The sequence below is a fragment of the Pteropus medius genome, unplaced genomic scaffold, assembly GCF_902729225.1.
Source record: "Pteropus medius unplaced genomic scaffold, Ma_sr-lr_union100, whole genome shotgun sequence".
Classification (NCBI taxonomy): domain Eukaryota; kingdom Metazoa; phylum Chordata; class Mammalia; order Chiroptera; family Pteropodidae; genus Pteropus; species Pteropus medius.
Genome location: NW_024355008.1, coordinates 9,879,239 through 9,897,741, shown reverse-complemented (window position 1 = coordinate 9,897,741; position 18,503 = coordinate 9,879,239). Strand labels below are relative to the sequence as shown.

The following is an 18,503-nucleotide window of genomic DNA, read 5'->3' as shown; positions in this document are numbered from 1 at the left end:
TTACAGGTAAAAGATCCAGAAGAAGCAGAACTTGTGCGAGTCCTAAATAATGACAAGATGCAACAAAATAGGAGGGGTTAAATGTTATCACATGGAGGAAAACACTGCTGTTCATGTGAAGATGAGGAGCAGCTGGAGGTTCAGAAACAAACCTTCCTCGTTCGCAGAGATGAAGCATGTCATACTAAAGAAGAGTGGCATGCACTTGGAAGAGGAGTCATGTTTTCCTAACAGGCCAGAATGGGTAACACATCAAAGAGAGCGAGCACCATCTGTGTATTAAAGGAAAAGACATAATGTTTGCTTTTGATTGTAGCCTGGTTTTTTTTTTTTTTTTTTTTAATGGTGCATTTCTATGTAATTTGCCTAGAAGAGAGGAGAGAAAGAACATATTTAATGTAAGTAGATTCGAAAGCTGCACAAATTATCTATCAGTTTCCCTCCAAAGGAGTTGAGCATGTTTTGCTAGAATCTCATTTTTAGTTTAAAAGGATTTGGAGAAACTTAGCAATACAGGTAGAACAGATAAAGGTTCTTAGAAAGACTTGTACAGGATTTCTAAGTAAGTCTAGGTGCTCTACAGTGTTCAGAGAACACATGAGGCCTCTAACAAATGGGCACGGTAAACGGCACATCAAAGAAACCGGCCAACAGGAAAAATATCCTTCTGATAACAATTTGTGGCTGGAGAATCCTCTTGTAGATATTATGGCACCATAAGGATGAAAGTTTTACTGCTTAGCATGTTCAATAACTGAATGTAGAGACTCACTTTAATTTTCTTCTTCTGAAGTCAATTTTGAATACTATACCATCTTATATTTAGTATGGTTTTGGGAAACATAAATTTTTAAAAATGAATGTGTAAGGAAGCTAGGTAATACAAATTTATTTTCTGTGACAGAATTCAGGCTAACTTTAGATTCTTTAAATGTGTGTAAGTTAGACAGAAAGGATCTTGTTTTTATTTCTAGCCTTTCTCATCTAGAATTAAACATATTTATGACATTTCAAGCTCATGTTCATTTTTGAATATGTATTTTAACTTAGCATCATTTAGGCTTCTGCATCAAAGTGATGAAGGCCCAGGATACATCATGTATGGGTGGTGATGGGATACATCATAAATGGCTGAGGTGGGGAAAGATGGTGTGAGGCGCTGGAATAAGGAAGAAAGGGGATCATGGAAAGAAGCATCTGCCACACACACAAGGGGAAGAGATAAGCACCAAGTCTATAAGGCCTAAAATCTACTTGCAGAACTCATGGAGAAAAGTCATAAAATATGACAAGTATCCAGATGACGGAGGTATAACAGTACAAAGTTCTCTATTTACTTTAAAATACCATTTTAGTTGAATCTGCATTCATTTTAAAACAGAACATTCAAAGCAGAGAAGGCTCAGAATATTTACACAGCTAATGCCAACGAAATGCCTGAATCTTTCCCTATTCTGTGAAATGTAGAAAAAAAAATCTACTGCAAGTACTTGGTTACAAATCTGTGCAACAGACATTCAACAGGGCAAGCTGGACGATGAAATGAGTTGTTCTGAGAAAATACATGCACTTCACATTGTAGCTAAACTTTTTTTTTTTAGCTTACCAGATGACATATACATATACATATACATATACATATATATATATATATATATATACATATATATATATATTTCAACTGTTTTTAATTTAATTTTTTTTTCCTTGTGAGGTTCCACCCATATGTCCTTATAAATAGCTTTCAAATGGCAATATGCAGTGGAGTAAGGAGCCCTGTTCTATACAGATGCAAAGGCACCTGATGCTTTGGGAGAGGATGATGTATTAGTTTGCAGCCGCTGAGCATCTTCTGGGTACAATCCCAAAGGCTGTGGGATAACAGCTATTATAGTCTAAGACTGTCCTTAACAACTGATGAATCTGAAGCAGCAGACTTGCTTAGCGCTTTCCATCTGAAGAATTCTAAAATCTTAGTACAAGAGGGCCTCGGGAATTATTCAGAAACAAATGCCCTCCTTTCACATATGATGAAACACAGTTCCAGAGAGGTAAAGGGATTTCCCCCAATGATTCACTCATGACAGAGCTGGGACACAAATCTGAATCAACACTTCTTAACTCCCAGGCCAGTGATATTTTCCAGCATTTGCAATACAGTGTGGACTCTTGAGCTAGTCATCTGGGTTCTAACCCTAGCTCTCACAGCTGGGTGACACTCGTAAAGTTACTTAATGCTCTGAGCTTCAGGTTACTCATCTGAAAGTTGAGGATAACACAAGCATGTGTCTCACAAGGCTGTTGTGAGGACTACATGAATTAATACACATAAAGCACTGAGGACAATGCCTTGCATCTAACAAATGCTAAATAAATGTAAGCTCTAATTTTAATATATATTCTCTCAGTTGGTAGATAAAAAGGAATAGAAGAGACAAAATCTAGAAGCCCTTTACTAAAAGCGACCTTGAGGGAATCACTTAACCCCTCAAAGCCTTTGTTTCCCCGTATATAGAATCAAGAAAACAGTAATTTCTACCTGAGAAGGTGAGTGTAAGGATTAAATGAGATAGTTCATGTGAAATGTTTCTAACAGTTCCTGACATATCAACAAGGCTCATTAAATAATAGATATTATTAATGATACAATAATCCAAAGAAAGCTTTTAACTTTCTTTCACCTATTTCCTCCCTGCTCATTCTCATCTCCTTCTACCTTTCACCTTTCTTCATCCCTATGCCCAATAAAGAGTAAGGGATTTATTCTTCAACATTAAATAAGAAAAAAAGTTGTAAAAAGGAAGATTACATTTACTATATAAACAACCAAATTTATCCAATATATCAGTGGATAAGAGCTGACACTTGGGAGAGAAGAAAAAGTAGATGCATGAAAACACTTTCCAATTTACCAGCTGGCTGCAGGAGTGCAAGACACCAGCCTAAACACCTGTGGCTGACTCTCACAATTCATGTGCTTGGAGCTAGTCCCTCAAGCTGTGCATCTGCACACCCCCGGCTTACACCCACCACTGGCCTCCTCTGCTGTGTGTGTACCTGTGGCAAGATTCCACAGTCAGGGAAGTATACACTGATAGTCAGGGCTCTCCCAGCTGCTTGTGGACCCAGTCAGCTCTATCTCTAGTCACTGGCCTATACCACTAGGATTTTCTATAGAACTTATGGAATACCATTAAGAAAAACAATCATTTATGATTTCCTGGAGTCTTGAGAAGGAAGAACAAAGCTGTAGGCATCATACTTCCTGATTTCAAAGTATAATACAAAGCTATAGTAATCAAAGCAGTATAGTATTGAATTAAAAATAGACAGCAATGGAACAGAATCAAGAGCCCAGAAATAAATCCATGCACGTATGGTCAATTAACTTTGACAAAGAAGCCAAGATTGTACAATGAGGGAAAGGACAGTCTCTTCAACAGTGGTGCTTGGAAAACTGGATAGCCACATGCAAAAGAATGAAACAGGGCCACTATCTTACACCATATACAAAATCAACTCAAAACAGATCTGGGCTTGAAACTATAAAATAAGACCTGCAACCATAAAATTCCTAGAAGAAAAAATAGGGGTCAGCTCCTTGGCATTAGTCTTGGCAGTAACTTTTTGGATTTGATACCAAAAGCAAAGGCAACAAAATAAAAAATAAAGTTAGGACTACATCAAACTAAAAAGCAAAGCACACCAAAGGAAACCATCACCAAAATGAAAAGGCTATCTATGGAATGGAAGAAAATATTGGCAAACCACATATCTGATAAGGGGTTAATATCCAAAATATATAAAAAACTCATATAACTCAATAACAAAAAGCAAATACACCTGTTAGGAGGGCTATTAGAAAAAAAATAAAAATAAAAAGCAATAACAAATGCTGGTGGGTATGTGGAGAAAACAGAACTCATACTCTGTGGTGGGAATGTAAACCAGTACAGCCACTACAGAAAACAATTTGGAGGTTCTTCAAGAAATTAAAAATAGAATGATGACCATATGATCCAGCAATCCTACTTCTGGGTCTATATCCAAAGGAAACAAAATCACTTTCTCGAAGGGATAGCTGTACTCTCATGTTTATTGCAGCATTATGCACGATAGCCAAGATATAGAAGCAGATAGGTCTATCACCTGATGCATGGATAAAGAATATGTATATACATATTTGTTATATATAAATATAAATAAATATTTATACATATATATATGCACCATGAGTGAAAAAATAAATAGGTATATGGATTTCTGTTTTCATGGTTCTTGCTAACAAATTTATATCACAATGTACACTGCCACCACCTAAAAAATTCTACATGATAAAAATATACATTTTTATTATATATTTACATATGACATATATAATTACAGTTATAAATAGATATAATTTCACTATCATAAGACCTTTTAAAATTATTTTGACACATTTGTGTACAACTCACACCAGGCAATTTCCCAAATATTGTTCTTGAAATGTAGAGTATCATTATTGATTTATTATTCCATAACTTTAGTCTCCCATTGTACAACTAACAAGCTTATAGGTAGTGATGTTCAAAGTAGCCAAGTTATTTGCAAAAATGTTTTTTTTTTACTAGCATATGTGAAGCATCCAAATTATCCCTCTGAGAAAACCAGAAATTAAAAGGCTTCCTCTGTTCTCAGTCAATGGGTAGTCAGTCAATTCTTCTCAATAAACAGGGAATATGGGTCAGTTTCAAACATGTTGTCCCTGGCATGTAATCCTCTTCCTTTTAGAAAAGCTGTTTTGAAGAAATCCTTCTCACTTTCTAAGTAGTAAAGATCTAACACATTATATAAACAACTCATTTTGGCTGTGAAAGACTTAACTGGCAAAATATGGATCATTGCCAATGAATAATGCTTTTAAGAGAATTATCTGCTTCCTAATTAATGTAAAACTTAACTGTTAATAGTAAAAATTTTGACAATAAAATAAACAGGCATAAAATGTTCTGTCATTTAAATATTCCTTTGCCATAAATCCAGTGCTTGAATTCCATGGTGTTGTAGTTGAATCATTGTCTTCCCAAGAGATATGTTCAGGTTCCAATCCTTATTTCTTACACCTGCTCAAGGCATTAAAAAAATCAAAATTTCTGAATTTTGATTGTATTAACTAAAAGTTGCAATAGGTTGGAATTTTGATCTAAAATAAAGGTTAAATTTAATGGATAGAAACATAATTAGGTTAAGAAAAATCAAAATAACTGCAAGGAAGATGTTTGGGTTGACAGAGAACAATCTTTTGGAGTTGGCTAGCACTTGTGCTCACTCATGCGCGTGCGCTCTCTCTCTCACACACACACACGAAAGGAAATCATTTAACAGAAGTAGTTTTTAAACAAGAGGTTATAGTTTAAGTTCATTTGGCACTTATCATCCTGAAATACTATATTTTGTTCCAGAAATATTAAACTAGAATTTTCTCAGAAGAGAAAGAGGGAAGATAAACATCATATAAGGAATGGAAAAAATACTGGAAACACTCGAGTTGGTATGAAAAAATAGTGAGAGCAAGTCATAGAATTTTAAGTACTTTAAAGCTGTTAAACAGTTCCTGAAGGGTTGTTGTAAATATCTGAGGTATGTAGGAAAATAATCTAGGTTTTAAAAAATATATGACCTTAATAATTGCGGCCTAAAAGGCTCAAAAGAATTTTAAGAATTATAGAAATCAGAATCAGGACTAAGTTGAAAAGAGACTTGATTTCTAACTGTCTAGCAACTCTGGCTATCAGAAAATTTTGAAATATAATGCGTTGTGAGGTAGTGAAACTGCTGAATGCAAGTGTTTTAAATTTAAGGCTGGAGGACTACCTCCTTGGGATTTTGAAGGAAATTTTGCCTTGAGTGGGAGACTGAGCTATGACACCTCAAGTGGTGTTTTCGACTACAGGGCAATGATGACTCAGATTTGCCATATGCTGCCCTAATAATGCTATTTACATTCCTCTTTTTCAAAAAAATTAAGTTCTGTGGATCACAGGCAGTTAGTTCATTATGGAAACAAACAAAACAAACAAACAAAAAAAACACCATCAAGAACAAGATTACTCAGTTGTACAGGACCGTAAAGTAGAAATATAAATTTGAGTCATTTCTTGCAGAGACAAAAACCATATCACATATTCATTATCAATCCCTGTCTATAAAAATTATAATGGAGATAGGAGTAAGAGACTATCCTCTGAGAACAATTTTGATGTTTGGATGTCTAATTACGTATAGTAGTTTGAGACATAAGGACAGAAAATAATAATGAAAATTAACCTAGTAGAGCAAAAATTGATTTTCTATAAACTAAATAAAAAGTAGACTTGTAAAAGAAAAACTGGAAAACTCCATCGCTCAGTACAGTCAGTCTTTTATAACTTCAGCCAGTCTAATGGGTATGTAGTGACATTTTATTGTGGTTTATCTGTATTATCTGAGGACTAATTATGCTGAGAATCTTTTCATTTGCTAATTGGTAATTAGCATATCCTCTTTGATGAAAAGTCTATACATATCTTCTGTCCATTTTTTAAAAATTGGGTTGCTGTTCTCCTTTTACTGAGTTGTAAGACTTCTTTATTTTGGATACAATTCCTTTGTCTATATATGTGTTGCAAATATTTCTTCCTAGTCTATTGTTTACCTTTGTTTTCTTAATGGTGTCTTTCATAGGTCTAACATTTTTAACTTTAATGAAGTTTAATTTACCACTTGTTTTCCTTTTATATTTCATGTTTTTGTGCGCTAGTACAATTAGTTTGGGGTGTGTGTGCATCTATAGGTACACATGGTTTTATAGTTTTACATCCAGTTCATATCTCAGCAGGAAGTAACCACAGTAAAAGCTTTCATCTTTGCAGTTACCTTTTCTAGAATACAGCCCAAAATTTCCCAGATTCTACTTAAAAGTAAGGCCACTATATTTTATATCATTATTCTAAAGGCATATTTGTGGTTTCCATGGATACATCAGTAATAAGGTATTTAAAATGTTTCAAACAAATACATTTACATGGCATTTCTTTTAATAAACAGATTTGATAGTCTAAATAATTACTGCCCACAAAATATTTGAGATTGAGATCATTACCTTCTGTAAAGTGCCAATGAATTTAAAATAGGAAGCATTAAAAAGCTAAGCATTTCCTTTTAAAGATCTTTAACAATTCTCATGCTTCCAAAGTTACTTATGTGTATGAAATATTCTGTATGTATGTTTCATTTCTGTGTGTTAGTAAGTTTTATAACTCATCTAATGTTCATTGTAGTTAAAGCTACAGTAAAGATATCATTCAAAGTGTATTTTAAGCTTTAGTATCTAAGTGAGCAGTCAAAAAGTCATAATTGTAAACCAACCATAAAACAATATATAATTTGCATTTTTTAAAAATATTTTTATTCTTTAAAATAAGGCAAAAAAAGTAAAATAATTTTTGTTTATGTTAAATTGCTTTTTATAAAGACTCAATAATGTCTGGAAATGGCAACAGATCTTGAAATTAAATTCAATGAAAATGTATAGAATAGAGTCAGTTACTTCTAATATATGTGCTTCTAGTAATCCATTAGCTCGTAATCAATTACATACTTAAATATTACACTCAGAATCACATTAAGATATCTATGTAGAACATTGGTCCCTAGTAACAACAATTTTATTTTTCAATCTACCACCTATATTATTTTTCCAGGGGGAGGAAAAAAAGAGTCAAGGGATAGGACTAACATAGGGTGGACGAATAGATAAGAAAACAAGACCCTTACATATGCTGCCTAAGAGACTCGCTTCGATCAAAAGACACACAGAGACTGAAAGTTAAGGGATGGAAAAACATTTCATAAAAATGAAAACAAACAAACAGAAAAGCTGGGGTAGCAATACTTAAACCAGACAAAATGCAATCTAAAACAGAGGCTTTAACAGGAGACAAAGAAGGACCCAGTAATCCCATTTCTATAGGTATTTATCTGAAGAAACCCAAAACACTAATTTGAAGAAACATGTGCATCCACATGTTCATTGCAGCATTATCTACAATATCCAAGATATGGAGGCAGCCTGAGTGTCTATTGATGGATGAACAGATAAAGAAGAGGTGATACATATATATATAAAATGGAATACTACTTAGCCATAAAAAAGAACAAAATCTTGCCATGTGCAACATCATGGATGGACCAAGAGGGTATTTTGCTTAGTGGAGTAAGTCAGAGAAAGACAGATGCCATATGATTTCACTTATAAGTGGGACCTAAGAATAAAATAAATGAACAGAACAGAAACAAACTCATTTCCTCCAAGCTTTGTTGATCACAAAACTTTTTTCCCTCCTCAGATCAGAACAAAGCCCCACAATTCTTTCACTACTTGTCTTATTCATTGCCACTGCCTATTAATTGGCGGCAATATGCAAAATGAAAACTTTTTGCAACTTGAGGGCAAAACCATGCTAGAAATACTCAGTCCTTAATTACAAAGAATCTACTCAGTCTAATTTGGAAGAAAAATGTTAACTCTTCTATCATCTTCCCTTCCTTCTCCCAGACCCCAAAGCCCATAACTACCAGACCATCAATAATTAATATAAGCAGCTTAACTAAAAAATCTTATTGGAAAATGGTAGTGATGTGTTAAAAAGATGAGTTTTGAGAAGAAATAATGGGAATCTATAAAACTATAAAGAGTAGTAGGGTGATAAGTTCAAGAAAGCCTTAGAAATATGGCTTGATTGGTAACTGAAATATGGCATATCTCTAACTCTAGAACTTGATAGCAAGTAGGAATGTCACGTATTACTAAAATCACAAAGTTTGATAATGTTTGAGTTCTAGTCATAACAGTCTTCCATTTTTTATCTTATTTTATAAATCGATGGAAATATGAGATTCATCTTACTAAACTTTCTGTACCACAAATTTGGATACCAAGGAGCAATGTACATACTATTTATGCTGGAATCAAAATAAAACGGTTCATATTTACTTATATAATGTTTAAATGGCCATAATTTTGGCCAATACATAAGCACACAAAAGAATGACAACTGGCAGAAAAAAAAAAAGGCCTTAATAAACACTTGGAAAGACTCTGAAACTCACGAGTAATGAAATTGTAAAGTGTGTATGTGTGTGTATGTGTACATGTACATACATGTACACATGCACACACACCATTTTTTATCTTTCAGATTACCAATAACCAAGTGAAATATATATGCTGTTGGTGAGGACTTGAAGAAACAGGCACTTTCAAGTACTACTCATAGGAGTGAAAAAATAGTGCTGTATTTACAGAGGACAATTTGATAACATCAAAAGTAAAAACACATTTAATATTTGATGTAGCAAGATCAGGTCTAAAAATTTATCCTGCAGATTACACTTTCATAGATACAAAATATCATATCTACAAAGCTATGCACTGCAGCATTATTGGTTTACTAAAATACTTTCACATTACAAACTATGTAATACGTACATATTAGAATCCTATGTGGACATAGAAAGAATGAGAATGCTCTGCAACCAAATAAAGATCTCCAGTGTTTCTTAGGAGAAAAGACATACAACAGTGTATATACATTACCTTTTGTATAAGAAATAATAAATGTGTGTATGTATGTTTCATTTCTATGCTCAAATAAACCATAGTAAGACTAACAAGAATTTTGTAAAAGTGGTTTTCTGTAGGAGGTGATAGGGGTAGGGTATATAGGAATGGATATGGGACTGAGACGTTAGAAAATTTTATATTGTTTTGTATGTATTATCTGTTCAAGAAAAATATGTAGAAACACTCTTCCTTCACAACACACCATGAACATTTACAAAAATGTGCTAAAGAATGCGATATAAGATAGTCAATGATTGGGGGGAGGAGGAATCACAATTTTTCCAAACAGTACATTATGCTGCATGACAGATTAAACATTTCAGTCCATTAATATTGCTGTTGCTTGACTAAAATTCCTGTAATGATCCTCAGTAGAATCAAGTAACAGTATCTATTTCAAGAAATCTACTAGTCCTGACTTTCCAAGAATAAATGCTATTTTAGGCTAAAACAGAGTATTCTAAAATATTTACATTTGTGTTGAGATTTTTCAGTATCAGAAACCAAACCGTATTCATTAGACAGTTTTTCCTGAATATGTTCCTTGGATCATTGGTTTGAGAATTTTTTTTTTTCACATCAGAATATACAACTCTTCCAATAAAGGCTAAAAATTAGCATTACTCAGGGGATGCACAGTCCTGTCCAAAATTTTAATACAAAGAAATTTATACCAGTATTCAATATTTTGTGCTGGATTTGAAGCTGAATAAGATAAAGCCCCCTCCAACTGTTGGCATTTAGCTCTCTGCCAGAGGTTCTAATCATTGCAAAAAAAAAAAAAAAAAAAAAAAAAAAAAAAAAAAAAAATAAAGATTAAAGCACTATAAACAAGAAATAAAAAAGATAACTTGTTATTTGTAGCAAGCATATTATATATTTTGGAAATTTAGAAAGACAAACTAAAAAATCTATTAAAATAGATAAGAAACTTGAGAAAAGAGGTTAGATACAAAATTCATACTAAACAGCCAAAGCATTTCCATATGCCAATAATAACCAATTAGTAAAAGCCATGGGGATAGGGTGGAGAGAGCCCCACTGAAAATTAAAATACTTAAAATGCCTATAATAAACATAATAAGCAATATGGAAAACATACACACACACACAAAAAGACTTTATACAACTTCCAGAAACTGTAAAGAGAAACAGATTTGACTACATAAAAACATAAACCTTTTGTATAAGAAATTATAAAGTTTCTTATACAACTTTATAATTTTGGTAGAAGCACTTTTTCCAGCTGGTTATCAACCATGTAGTGAGCTTCTACCAACGCGGGCACCGTGGCCAGCAACATGGCTATTTCTATGACCCTGACACAGGCAGCTTCCACTATGGTGAGAGAACAAGGGGCTGGGCGTCCTATGAAGCTCCACCGCTTGGCACTGACCCATACTCTGGTCCTGCGCTATGGTCTCTACAAGCAGATGCTTATCTTCAAGTCATATCAGGCCTCCTGGCATGACATGTGCCAACTCTGCTCTGAGCACTACATCAACTTCCTACAGAGTCAGCCCCACCAGTATGCAGGCTTCACTAAGAGCCTTAACCCCTTCAGCGTGGGTGATGACTGTCCAGTGTTTCTGGGGCTCTGTGAGTGCTGCTCCCGTTACACAGGTGCATCTCTGCAAGAAGCAACCCAGCTGAACAACAAGATCTGGGATGTTGCCATTAACTCGGCTGGTGGTCTACACCATGCCAAGAAGTTTGAGGCCCCTGGCTTCTGCTATGTCAATGACATTGTGATTGGAACTGCTGGAACTGCTCAAGTACCACCTTCGAGTGCTCTACATTGATACTAACTAACATCCACCATAGCGACAGGGTTCAGGAAGCCTTCTTCTACTTCACTGGCTGGGTCGTGACAGTGTCGTTCCACAAATACGGAAACTAATTCTTCCCTGGTATAGGTTACATGTGTGAAGTTGGAGTGACAGTGGCCTCTACTACTGTCTCAACATGCCCTTGTGAGATGGCACTGGTGAACCAGAGTTATAAGCACTTTTTCCAGCTGGTTATCAACCATGTAGTGAGCTTCTACCAACACATGTGCATTGTTCTCCAGTGTGGATCTGGTTCTCTAAGCTGTGATAGACTGAGCTGCTTCAACCTCAGCACTGAGGACATGAGGAACGTGTCAAATATGTCAAGAGCTTCAGCATCCCTTTACTGGTGCTGGGTGGTGGTGGCTATACTATCTGAAATATTGCCCGCTGCTGGATGTGTAAGACATCGCTGCTGGTAGAAGAGGCCAGTAGTGAGGCACTTTTCCTACAGTGAATACTTTGAGAACTTTGACCCGAACTTCCCGCTCCATCCAGCCGTCATCACCTGCATTGAGAATTAGAACCCACGCCAGTTATCTGGACCAGATCCGCCAGATAATCTTTGAAAACCTGAAGATGCTGAACGAGACACCTAGCATCCAGATTCATGACATGCCAGCTGACTTCCTGACCTATGACGGGACTGATGAGGCTGATGTAGAGGAGAGGGGTCCTGAGAACTACAGCAGGCCAGTGGCACCCAATGAATTGTATGATGGAGATCATGACAATGACAAGGAAAGTGATATGGAGGTGCATGAGCAGCTGGCTTGCTGTGTCCCAAAGAATTCCTTTTAACCTCTTGGTTAGGTGGGAGGGAAAAGGTATGGGTCCTCAGCCCTGGCCTGGTGACCTTCAGGGGTTTTACTAATGCTGGGGGATGGTTTGGAGAAGACATCTGGTTCTTAAACCAACTATCCCTTTCTTCTCCTTTCCAAGGCCTTACAATGGTACCTAGTAGAGATTGGATAGGGACAAGGGTAACCATCTCTAGGACATGCTGGGCAGTGGCCCTAGCTGCCAGTCCCAGCTCCTCTGTCCCCTTTATAGCTACCCTGTTTCCCTCCAATCCAGAGACTTTTAGGGATGAAGAAGCAATCAGGACTGCGGTGGCCTCTGATTCCCTCCTCTCCTGGGTTCTCCTACTACAGGCCTCGCTTCCAGTACAGGTGAAGAGTGAGGGATATTAGGGGGCTCTGGCTCCCTAATGGCGTAACCCTAGATGATGGGATGTACGGTTTTGTGTTGAGGGAGGATGTGAAAATACATTGTCCTAACTTTTGGCTTTATGTCAATTTTACCACTGTTTTTATTCAATAAACAAAGTTGGTATTTTTTATAAAAAAAAAAAATCTATAAAATTGAAAAATAAGAGATGGCTATAAGACAAAAGATTATTTTCTATATCAAAGAGTTCCTAAAAAGTTAACAAAGTTCAAAAGTAACTGAAAATTTAAAAAATTATGCAAATAAGTAGTTTATGGAACAAACCGGTGATCAATTATGAAACTTCAACAAGCAATCTACAAAGTTTTGAAATGAGCTATTTTTCTAGTTTCATCGAAGTGGTAAAACAAAAAAAGTTCCACTAAACAGTATTAGAGAGGGAAATGGATATACAGTAGTCACCCCTTATCCTTGGGGGATATATTTCTAGACCCTTCGTGGATGCCTGAAACCACAGACAGTGACAACCCTATATATACTATGTTTTCTCCTATATATGCATGCCTATAATAAAGCTTAACTTATAAATTAATCACAGTAAGAGATTAATAATGACTAATAATAAAATAGAATAAACATTATACTGTAATAAAAGTTATGTGACTGGCTTTGGGGCATTAGTAAATAAAATAAAGGTTACTGAAACACAAGCACTGAGACACCATAACAGTTGACCTGATAACTGAGATGGCTACTAAGTGACAAATGGGCAGGTAGCAGAAACACTGGACAAAGGATTAATTCATGTCTCAAGTGGCCTTGAGTAAGATAACACAAGATTTCATCACACTACTTGGAGCTATACACAATACAAAACTTATGAATTGTTTATTTCTGGAATTTTCCATTAAATATTTTTGGACTGTGATTACCACAGGTTACTGAAACCATGGAAAATGAAACCACAGATGGAGGAGGGACTCCTGTACTATTTATGGGAATATAAATTGATATAGCTAGTTTGGCCAGAAATATGGTACCTATTTAAATGTAAACATTTTTCACAGTAATCTACTTCTTTGCTTTTATTTTATGAATACATGTGTACAATAAAGTATATAAGAGTATCCTCCCTGCAACAATTATAGTTATTGAAAAAGATTAGAAACAACCTAGGAAAATAGGTAATTTGTGGTAATCAACATAATGAAATACTATGTAACAGCTATTAAGAATGAGATACAGAGACAGCAATAGTTCTCAAACTTGAAAGTGTATTAAAATTCACCCCGTGAGCAAGGTAAAATGCCTATTGTCTCCAACCTCAGGGATTCTGATTAGTAAACCTGACACTGTGTTTGAGAATCTTCATTTTTAATAACCCAAAATATTATAATAAAGGTGGCAACACTGGCCACTCTGAAAAACATTGGTCTGTAATAGAATGAAAAACAATTTCTAGAATAATATGTATTCTATGACCACATTTATGTTTTAAAATAATATTTGTAGATTTGGTTATAAGTGACATATGTGTGAAAGTAAATTCGTGGAAAAAGTCTCAGAGGATATTTAAGTTCAAAACATTAGTGATCTCTGGGGAAGAGAATGATTTATTTGAGGGTGGGTAAATGAAAGTGGACTTGCACACATGACTATATAAATTCTGTAGTGTTTGGCTTTTTTCGGTACCAAGAATATACTTATGTATTAGGTATATAATATTAAGAAAGTAAAACATAATAAAAAGGTAAAACACATTTTAATGTCATCAGTTAATATTTGTTTCCTAAATAAAGACTCACTTTTGTAGGATTATTATCCAATAATGTGACAAGCCAGTGGTATTTCTAAATTATTCTTAGACTACAGGCAAGGCATTCCTTTTTATTTCCCTCATACTTACACTGCATCATCTCTGCAGTATCGTAGAGTTTCCATTCAAGGAAACTGCCTCTTCACCATACCAGGCCTCATTGTCCTGACTAACATATTTAGAGGGAAAATTCTCAGGGATCAGTTTTGGCACTATTACCACAAAAGCAATGGTTAAAGCAGGGCACACAAATGTGGGTAGTGAAAAACTGCTTCTTGCTGTGATTTCCCAATGGTAGAACACCGATGGGTAGAACAAGTGAGCCACAGTGACATTTGGGAACATAGCCTGGCTTACTAGGTCACTAGGCCTGACTGTGAGGGCTGAGGACTAATGACTTCAAATAGGAAATACATCATGAATTTAAAGTTGACATTTTAGTGAAGTAGAAAATTAAAAGGCATTTAGTATTACAACATGCTAGCATTGCATGAAGCTAATTAGATAGCAATTACATACTCATATACAGATTTCTTGGTAACCAGAAAAAAAAGTTCTATATAATTTGCATTTTGATATCACAACATTAATTAAAACACAAAAGCCATATAATTAACATTTGACATTATAATGCATGAATCATAAATTGTCTTACTGATAGAGTTTAGCCTAAGTTATTCTTAAAAGCTTTATGGAACTAAGAATTATTTCGTCTCCAACTCAAGTTCTGACTTTCTTAAGCAAAATGACAGCAACTAGTTGACCCTTAGCAAGATTTTATAGAATCAGTATTATAACTAGAAGAGGGAAACAAACAATTATGTTTTTCATCTGCTTAATTTTATAGATGAGGACAAAGTCACAATATTACTAAATGATCTCTAACGCCACAAGTTCAATTTGTCATTATCCATTGCAGGTGCTCTCCCATCAATTTTCTTTCTAAAATTTCCATTACTTTCCCATATAACTCTTCTCATTTTCACCCAGGTATATGCTTTTGATTATGCAATTTACTAAAAGTCAGATAAGTCTTATCAACAAGTGAGTAATTTTATCACACACTTCAAAACTTCTACCTCCAAAATCGATCCATCCAGGAAGCCTCCTTTGACTTCAAAGATATTAAAACTTGCATTTTGTACCACAATAAACTCAAATCATTCAAGAAAAATCTTCCTTTTGTATTTATTTAGCAGGGCCTACATACATAGAAATCATATTTTCTTAACTAAAACACAAAATACATGATCTGAGCAAAATGATTTTTTCCAATGCATAAGCTTTTATAAATATTTAACTTGAAAATATTAAATAATAACAACTTACATAATCAATTGATTTTATAAACAAGAATAAAAATATATGCAATTAGAATTATCTTAGAAAATTACTAACATTCTAAAAACATTCCCCAAACTGAATCTAGAAATCTTCTGTTTAATTACTACCTTTGTGGAGGGAGGAAGACAGAAATCTTTCTGTAGCAGTTAACAACAGCTCTAGTTAAATATTTTGTTGTCATTTCACCTTAGTTAAGTTCATTTGCCTGCCAAAGGAAATGTGAGGCTACATTCGTTATACGAAAAGAAGAAGTCAGAAAAGATGGCATGTCTTCACTCCTAGGACACCAAACTTGTGTAAGATGACAATACTGGTGCCCAATGTCGATGAGTGCACATGCCAGGGAATGCTCCTCCCTGCCTCATTCTTGGGACAGTACATGGACAGAAACTGAGAATAGCTTAATGGATATATTCTCCTTGGAGTTTTTCCACCAAAAAAAATAAATTAACTGGTGGGCAAATAATTAGCCTATTCAAGCTGAAGATATGGGAACTATTTTATGAAGAAAATATCATAGAATGTTCTCACAAGTAATAAAACTCCAATATATGGTTAGAGCCCCAATAGGTTGCATGGGTGACAGCAGAAAAAACAAACAAACAAACAAAAAAAACACTAAAGCTAAGAATAAACGCACGCAAATATCCTGATGGTTTAAACTTTTCCAAGTAGAGCATATTAATCTAAGTATAGAACACAAGATAGAAGCACTGAATTACTATAAAACTGATTCCAAAAGAAACTTTAAAACTTATCAATCATAAATGTATGTGGGGCTCAATATTCATAGCCAGACTTTTAAACTGGAATATAAACCTTTTGTTACTAAATAAAGGAATGCTAAAATTTAGACGTTGGGTATACTGAAAAGAAACAAAAATAAAATGTATACTCCAAGGAGAAAAAGCTCTTCATTATACCCTACCAAAGACATTAAATTTCCCTGTCTTTTATTTTATATAAAAATGTGTATTTTATAATAAATCTGTATGTAAATAAAACTGTATTAACAATAAGTCTGCACGCATAAGTCTTTAGTAATATTTTGTGTTGATTTGTCTTTACACTGGTCGTAACTTTTTTTTCTTACCAATTTGTAGACAAAATTTGATCCCCTAAATATTCCAGAGAAATTAGTACATATTATTATGCAATAATTAAATTACCATGCCTGGATAACATTTTGAAACAAATAATGTATACTGCTTAGTATTTTTTATTTCGTTTTAAGTGAACTCATAAACACTTACCTGATATAGAAGGTCTTTTTGAGGCAAAGGAGGGGATCGTTCTTCATACATAGGAGGTGGCTTATGTGTGGGTGGAAGGTCAATCCTGCATTAAAAAGGATTTAAAATGTGACTGTTACATTTAGCGAAAAAAAGAAAAAAAAAAATATATATATACACACACATATTATATATATGAGGGAAAACAATCAAGGTTCTCTTGAAGTTTGAGAATATTTTCCTTATGCCAATATTTATATTAGTGTATACTGCATATTTAATTTAGCTCTTATACTTCCATTAACTGATCATAGATGGGAAAAAAAGTAAACTGGTTTTAAAGGTTCCAATGTTTACGACAATCTATTCAACTCATGTTTAAAGATGCAATTCATAGAAACTTTTTGCAAATTATTACTAAGCAATCTAATGCATGACCAATTTACTTATGTATTGCACATTTTTATATCTGACTGTACCTACCAACATTTTAAAGATAGTCAAAGGTGTATAATGAAAGATACTTTCCTCCAAAGTGTCATAAAAGTGATTTAAAAGACTATATCTTAAAATGACAATGAAAAAAAGTTTATACTGTATTTTGGAAATACTTTCTAAACTAATTTTCAAAAACATGGTCACTCTTTGAATATTCTTCATGCAAATTAAGATTTTTAATCTATAGACCACAGTAAATCTTGCAACCTGAAATAAATGAAGGAACCATTATAACCTTAGGAAATGTATTTCTTTTTTGCCAAAATGACCTAATCTATTTTTTAAAATAATATTTTCATGCATTTTAAACATTGCAGAGTTACGAAAATAGGATTAAATGTATTTTGTAGCTATCTGCATTTTAGACAAGTTTTTATATATCTTATACTTTTGAAGATCACTGATAAGTAATTTTCGGTACTTATGAGTAATAAATCAAACAAAAATGTTACTTATATTAAAGGATAAAGAGAATGGAAGCTTTAGGGGCCAAAGAAATCACAAATTCTCTGTGGTCTAAAAACTTCTCATTGTGGGCATGAAATAATATTTTAAATAAACAGAATTCAAATAATAAATTAAGTACCTGGCTAGTACATGGATTTACTAGCCTACAAGTAAATTATGTTTTCAAAATTAGAGAAAAGCCTGAGATAATTTGGGAACTAATATGAAGTTTATCAAATGCTAGTTGCTCTTGAAATATTAAAGAACTCCAGGCTTACATGCATTGCACTGAAAAAGTCCATTACAGTCTTTTTAAAGTAATTACTTCCTTTCACCTTAAAAAAAATCACGGCAAATTTATAGCTCCAAGATGTCATAGGTCATTTAAGTGAGTAAACTGAGGCTCATGGAGGTGATGTGACTTGTTCATGGTCATACCACTACTTTCATCATGATAGAGCTAAGACTAACATCCAGGCGCGTCTTCAACCCAGAAAGATCAGTCCTATAACTGTGCCCAA

General features: G+C 34.2%; 1 protein-coding gene and 1 pseudogene across 4 annotated transcripts in view; one reads left to right on the top strand and one right to left on the bottom strand.

Annotated features, from left to right (window-relative positions):
- The window catches only part of NECTIN3 (nectin cell adhesion molecule 3), a 101,776-nt gene that overhangs the window by 17,587 nt on the left and 65,686 nt on the right, over positions 1-18,503 (bottom strand). Inside the window, exons 7-8 of one of the 4 annotated variants that reach the window (XM_039856819.1) lie at positions 17,059-17,143; positions 4,417-5,105 (exon numbers count right to left, since the gene is read on the bottom strand). In XM_039856819.1, coding sequence (XP_039712753.1) covers positions 5,100-5,105; positions 17,059-17,143 — 91 coding nt within the window. In that variant the 3' untranslated portion in view covers positions 4,417-5,099. Of the gene's footprint in view, positions 1-4,416; positions 5,106-10,126; positions 10,407-13,446; positions 15,664-17,058; positions 17,144-18,503 lie in introns of those variants that run through there. The other 3 variants (XM_039856817.1, XM_039856818.1, XM_039856816.1) reach the window with 3 other exon arrangements.
- Positions 11,002-12,276, top strand: LOC120598125 (histone deacetylase 3-like; annotated as a pseudogene).